This window comes from Etheostoma cragini, chromosome 15 (assembly GCF_013103735.1).
Source record: "Etheostoma cragini isolate CJK2018 chromosome 15, CSU_Ecrag_1.0, whole genome shotgun sequence".
Lineage (NCBI taxonomy): Eukaryota > Metazoa > Chordata > Actinopteri > Perciformes > Percidae > Etheostoma > Etheostoma cragini.
Window position 1 is genome coordinate 24,143,712 of NC_048421.1, and position 6,737 is coordinate 24,150,448.

The 6,737-nt window shown below is 48.8% G+C and overlaps 2 protein-coding genes across 3 annotated transcripts in view; both read left to right on the plus strand.

The window, feature by feature from the left end:
- Positions 1-6,737, plus strand: part of si:ch211-195b15.8 (dual specificity protein phosphatase 8) — a 14,381-nt gene that overhangs the window by 884 nt on the left and 6,760 nt on the right. Inside the window, exons 3-6 of one of the 2 annotated variants that reach the window (XM_034894900.1) lie at positions 215-374; positions 472-595; positions 2,109-2,676; positions 2,725-2,900. In XM_034894900.1, the coding sequence (XP_034750791.1) occupies positions 215-374; positions 472-595; positions 2,109-2,676; positions 2,725-2,886 (1,014 nt within the window). In that variant the 3' untranslated portion in view covers positions 2,887-2,900. Of the gene's footprint in view, positions 1-214; positions 375-471; positions 596-2,108; positions 2,901-6,737 lie in introns of both variants that reach the window. The other variant, XM_034894899.1, reaches the window with a different exon arrangement.
- rras (RAS related) overlaps positions 4,688-6,737 on the plus strand; it is an 11,123-nt gene continuing 9,073 nt past the window's right edge. The window contains exon 1 of the mRNA XM_034894902.1: positions 4,688-5,328. Within this exon, the coding sequence (XP_034750793.1) occupies positions 5,242-5,328 (87 nt within the window). The 5' untranslated portion in view covers positions 4,688-5,241. The remainder of the gene's footprint in view (positions 5,329-6,737) is intronic.

Here is a 6,737-nt window from a genome sequence, read left to right on the forward strand (position 1 = left end):
TGTGTGTGTGTGTGTGTGTGTGCGTGGTGTCTGTGCTTGCGTGCGTATGTGTGCGTGTGCGTGCGTGCATGCGTGTGTCTGTGCTTGCGTGCGTGTCTATGTGTGCGTGCATGTGTGCGTGTGTGCGTGCATATGCGTGTATGTGCATGTGTTCATGCTTGCGTGTGTATGCGTGTGCCTGTGTGTGTGTGTGTGTGTGTGTGTGTGTGTGTAGGAGCGGCTGGCCTCTCTGGGGATCTCCTACGTGCTGAGTGTGAGCCGCTGCAGCCCCCAGCCCCCCTTCCTGCCCCGCTCCAGATACCTCCGCGTCCCCATTGACGACTCTCTGCGGGACGAGCTGCTGCCCTGGATCCCGCAGGCTCTGCATTTCATTGGTCAGGACTCACTCCCCCCCTCACCCCCTTACAGCAAACATGTTATAGTGTCCAATATACTGATGATGTCGCTGTCCGTCCTTGTCCCTGTGTCCAGATGCAGCCATGTCCTCTGGAGCCTCGGTGCTGGTTCACTGTGCAGCGGGAATCTCTCGCTCCCCGGCCCTGGCTGTGGCTTACATCATGTACAGCCTGGACCTGGACCTGGACCAGGCCTACAGGTACGTCCATCCCTGCAATAGGTTTAATAAAGACATCTAAGTCAACTGAATGGTAGGTAGCTATGGAGCTATTGGGGCTATTCAGTGGACCAATTTGACACACTGTCTCTGCAGCTGGACACTGTCTCAGCAGCTGGACAATTTCAATGCTGCTGGACACTGTCTCTTCACCTAGACTCTCTGTCTCTGCAGCTGGACACTGTCTCTGCAGCTGGACACTGTCTCAGCAGCTGGACAATATCAATGCAGCTGGACACTGTCTCTTCACCTAGACTCTCTGTCTCTGCAGCTGGACACTGTCTCTGCAGCTAAAAACTGTCTCGACAGCTGGACACTGTCTCTGCAGCTAAACACTCTGTCTCTGCAGCTGGACACTGTCTCTGCAGTTAAACACTCTGTCTCAGCAGCTGGACACACTGTCTCTGCATCTGGACACTCTGTCTCTGCAGCTAAACACTGTCTCAGCAGCTGGACACTGTCTCAGCAGCTGGAAACTATCTCTGCAGCTGGACACTCTGTCTCTGCAGCTGGACACTGTCTCAGCAGCTGGACACTGTCTCAGCAGCGGGGGACTGTCTCAGCAGCTGGACACTGTCTCTGCAGCTAAACACTCTGTCTCAGCAGCTGGACACTCTGTCTCTGCAGCTGGACACTCTGTCTCTGCAGCTGGACACTTTTTTTAGCCGCTAAACTCTGTCTCTGCAGCTGGACACTGTCTCAGTAGCTGGAAACTGTCTCTGCAGCTGGACACTGTCTCTGCAGTTAAACACTCTGTCTCAGCAGCTGGACACTCTGTCTCTGCAGCTGGACACTTTCTTAGCAGCTAAACACTGTCTCAGCAGCTGGACACTGTCTCAGTAGCTGGAAACTGTCTCTGCAGCTGGACACTCTGTCTCAGCAGCTGGACACTGTCTCAGCAGCCGGACACTGTCTTAGCAGCTGGACACTGTCTCTGCAGCTAAACACTCTGTCTCTGCAGCTGGACACTGTCTCTGCAGCTGGACACTGTCTCAGCAGCTAGACACTCTGTCTCAGCAGCTGGACACTGTCTCTGCAGCTAAAAACTCTGTCTCTGCAGCTGGACACTGTCTCAGCAGCTGGACACTGTCTAAGCAGCCGGACACTGTCTCAGCAGCTAGACACTCTGTCTCTGCAGCTGGACACTCTGTCTCTGCAGCTGGACATTGCCGTTCCCTGTATGAGACAACTGATTCACCCAAAGTCACAGCAAATATCACAGTGTCTCATGGTGTCCTTTTCAAACCGGTCCAGTTCAGAGAAACCTTTTTGACCAATTCGGGGAGACAGATCAGTCCAACGACCTTTTCTGCCGAGGGACAGCCGTCTGGTTGGTGGGTCAGGGGCCAAGACGGGGACTACTGGTTTTCGCAGCGTCCGGCATTAAAACTTACTTTTTTGCATGGCTGAATGAAATAATATGGTTTCAGATTCCAGAGTGACGTATCAAAAGTGTGTTTGTAGTCCTAAACCACATCCTGTCTGTCCCCCTAAGGTTTGTGAAAGAGCGTCGGCCCTCCATTTCCCCAAACTTCAACTTCCTGGGTCAGCTGCAGCACTTCCAGGGCACTCTGTGCCAGAAGGCCTCGGGGGGGGACATCACTGACGGCGTTACCCGCTCTCCCGTCAGCCAGAACGCGAGTCATCAGGCTGAGAACTGGCAGGATGACACAGAGCAGAGAAGACAGAGACACTCGGAGACAGATGCAGGGGGACAGCAGCCGGCGTCTCTGTCGGGGGAACTTCAGACTCTTCATTTGACTCAAATCCAGACACCATGTGAGCGTCCAGCTCCAAGCCCCTGTGAGCCAGTCCAACCACTAGCAAAGCCCACACGACTCCAACTCCCAGCAGGCTCTGCTTCTCTATCAGAGAAACGCAAAAGCCTCACCCTGTCTTTGACCCCGTTGGGAATGCACCCCCCCTCCCTAGCAAGCAGCAGCCAGCAAGCAAGGAGCACCAACACATCTCAGAGTGTCCACCAGGGGGAGACGGGACAAAAGGCTGAAGCAAAGACCCGGGTGGACAGTGTCCGCCGCACGCAGGCCAAGGACAGTCGCAGGGAGCGGGGGGACAGCGTTCCATACAGGCAGGCAGAGGACAGTCTCAAGGAGCAGAGTCCCTACCACGGCCTGGGGAAGGACCAGGGCCTGTTGTCTCCGTTCAGCTTCACCCTCAACAAGCTGCTGGACTGGGGGGAGAGGGTGCTGCTGGGGGGCCTGTTTGTCCACCCTGTTAGGATGGGACAGCCGGCACTGCCCAACAGGTGCTGAGGAGGCCCGGCGGGGTGGGGGTGGGGGGTTGGGGTGGGGGGGGTTGTGTCTGTGCACGTTTGTCAAATTGAACCAACCACACATCCAGTGTGTGGGACACACACACAGGAGGTCTGAAAGAACTTGTGTCTTCTATTTATTGAATTATTTATGTATTGCAAATGAGAACTGAACCTCCACACAAATGCATCCTGTTTAGTACTTGTTGACACGGGTCAGCTCATCTGGACATGTTGAGCTGCTAAGATTCAGTTATTATTAAAGACTTTTGGCCCTATGGCTTGAGATGTATTTACTGATGATTAAAGAGGACATTTCACGCGTGTCTCAGTGCTTTTGTGGTCTAGAGCAGCGCTCCTCAACATGGAATTCAGGTCTCAGCATCAATAATATTAGCTTTTTTTTCTCTTACGCGTACATAGAGCCTAAGAGGCCACAATAGGGAGGAGTTGATGGGTTTGAGCTGGTTGAGAAAGTCATTCTTTATAAAAGAAGACACTGATACCTTTGCAGTTTATGAGATATGGTTATGACCTTCAAATGACCTCTCTATAATGGGCCCAAAGCCAGCTTAGCCCATTTTAAATATCTATAGCCCGATATCATCAAATACACTCGCCTTGACTTTTAATTGAACAGTTGCAATAGCTGTAAAGAGTAAAAACCTCATTCATTTGTCCTAGCTGTGCCGCCAACCCCCCCCCCCACCTCTCCCACACACACACACACACACACACACACATTTTGGGATGTGCTGACCCGGGACGGGCCTTCTGGTGGATCCTGCTGATCTTCATCCTGCGGGGCGGCTCTAATGCTGACATGTGTAGGCTATTTGAGCTGATGAGTGTGTGTGTACACCGTGCACCCGGTTTCTAACCGGGTCCCTGTTTCCTGTACTCTGATGAGCACAGATACTGAACACCAGGGGTCACCATGGTTACACGGTGGGCCACGCTTCATCAGGATTGGGGTGGTTGTTTGTTTAAAGGTGCCCTGCCACACAAAACCGTTGCCTGTATGTGTGTGTGTTCTGTGGTGACAAATTTCTAAATTTTCTTTTTTAATTTAATTTGTTACTTTTTTGACCAGTTTGTCACTTTTTTTGACAGATGTTCACATCTTAGTCCCTTTTGACATTTTTCTCTTTTTACACTTTTTTTTTTTTAAGTTCTTATACCAATTTTTTCTTCTCCAGATGCTATAAAATTGACAAAAAAAACACTAAATTCAATGATAGTGAACTGATTATTAAGTGAACTTGTGAGGAGCGTTACTTTTTGGATAACTAGTTTGAAAGAAACCCAAATTTCTGATGTAGAAACATTTTGAAAAGGGGTCAAATATGACCCGAAGACACCAGGAGGGTTAATAATGATTAATCATTTTTTATTATCTAATATGATTACGTTGACTGTGGCCTCCAGGTAGACCAGGACTGCTGATAGGAGCTTCCTGGCAGGTGTCCAGGTAGAAAGGTGAGGTATGTGTGGCCTTCAGGCGCACATTTCCAACGCATTCCACCTTTGGGTTGGATTTAATTACAGAGGCGTAGTTCCATTTCATAACATAACCATTTAAAGTTGTCTTATTAATCGAGTATTGTGAAGTTACATGTATGTTCATGTTCCAGCTAGAACACGAGGAAGATTGTGCATGTCAACCATTGACAAAACCTCAGTTTAATGTGAAATATTATTACGAGGACAGTGAAATAGTTCGGAGCTCGTGCTGCTTTGACATCGTGCGTAGGCCTAGCCTAGGCTGAAATGATGTCACGGATACTCCACATGCCCAAATAAGGAAACTGACACATGAAAGTGGAATTTGTTCAGCCCCAGTATTCGCTTTTATTACGCTAAAGGCTAAGAAAGCTGGAGTGTGTACCGGGCTCAGTCGTGCATGTTCTGTCACACGGATAGGCCGGCTGGTGTGTGTGTGTTCGTGCGTGTGTGTGAACGTTAGTCCGGGCTCTGCTTTAGTAAGAAAAGAGGAAGAAGTTCCGCCCCCAGAATCTGCCCGGAGGCCGAGGAGAAAAGAGTAGAAAGACGAGAAAAGAAGGCAGCACGCGAGCTAGCCCGTTCCGACCGAGACGTGACGCCGGAACTCGTTGCTGTTGTGGCGGGAGGACACACCGCGGCTGCCCGCTCCGCTGAACCTCGTTGTTGGAAAGGAGCATTATGTGAAGAAGTTTCGCTTTGAAGCCGGTGTCTTCTGCGAACAGTAACGTTAACGGGCGGACCTACTCGACAACTTTACTCCGGTTTGGCTCGGCTCGGCACGGCTTTAGCTGCTGGTGAACGGCGGAACTGTGTGGACGGGTTGTAAACGGGACTAATCCCGGTTCTAAGCAGTATGAGTGGAGAAGAGGAACGATTCAAACTGGTGGTGGTGGGAGGAGGAGGGGTGGGGAAGAGCGCCCTGACCATCCAGTTCATCCAGGTAGGACCCTTCTACATCCGGGACCTTACCGAGTCTGACCAAGAGCCTGGGGGTTAGGTTAGGCCAGGCCACAGTACTTAGCATAACTCTGTTAGTCGCATTATGTTGTAGGGAACACTCTTCTAAGGGGTACAACCAATTACGTTACCCCCAAATACTATGGAAGCAGCTGCTGGCTGTTAATGAGAGAGAAAACTCTGGCTGCTGAGTCATTAATAGTCAGCTCAGGTCATTTGTTCCAGGTTTTTTCACTTTCTCATTAGCCAAAGTTATTTTAAGAACAATGCCTAAGTAACAATAAGACTTAAATTGGGAGTAAGTCACTCATAAAGTCAGCGGTTTCAAACCCCAGTTCCTGGTTGTCCCCATGAACCAAAGAACCACAAATGCTAAGCATATTGGGAGTTTTTTTTCACAACCTGGCAACCAAAATTGTTGTTCTGATTATTACTTTTTGAAGCATTGATAGGGATTTGTAAAGTAAAAATGGACTATATAAAGCGGGCAGCAATCGTGTAGAGCTGCTGACACACCAACCCGATGGCGAGGCCGGTGACTCGAGTCTGTTCGGTGTGTTCAGCGCCGTCAGCCTTCATCTTGGCCGACTTGACTTGTTTAATCGGCGGGCGGGCAGTTGGACTCAGTGACCAATCTGATTGGTGGAGTTTTTGCCCTAGATAATCAAATCAGAATTTTTGTCAATTCCGGAAATGACGAGCGGAAAAAAAAACAGTGGTGTTTTCTATGTGCCTCATTCCTGAGCAGTAACTGTAAGTTTGGAGCATAGAGAACTATTTAGCAACTGTAATTTTAATTCAAATAACACAACAGTGTTTTCCACAACTATGAAAACACCCATATTCTGCTCTTTTTCATGTTCATAATTGTATTTTGAGGTTCAAAAACACCATGATTTTGTTGTAATGCACATTGCTGCAGATCCTGTTTTCACCCTGTGTGTTTAGGTTTCTGTTTTAGCTCCAGAGTGAGACATCTCTCTTGTTTTAGCTCCAGAGTGAGACATCTCACTAGTTTTAGCTCCAGAGTGAGACATCTCAGTTGTTTTAGCTCCAGAGTGAGACATCTCAGTTGTTTTAGCTCCAGAGTGAGACATCTCTCTTGTTTTAGCTCCAGAGTGAGACATGTCACTAGTTTTAGCTCCAGAGTTTTTAAATACAGAAACACGTAACAAAACAGATTTCCCCAGCATTAGTTATTTGTAGCTATTTATGAGTTCTTACTAAAATTAGAGTAATGAACAGAGGATCATATAGCACATATATTAAAGGTCTGATAAATAAAATGTATAAAAATACAAACCATGCCAATGCATCGCCATCACTAACAGGGACGTTGTAGAGCGTCCTCTGGTGGACAGACTATGTAACACCATCACTAACAGGGACGTT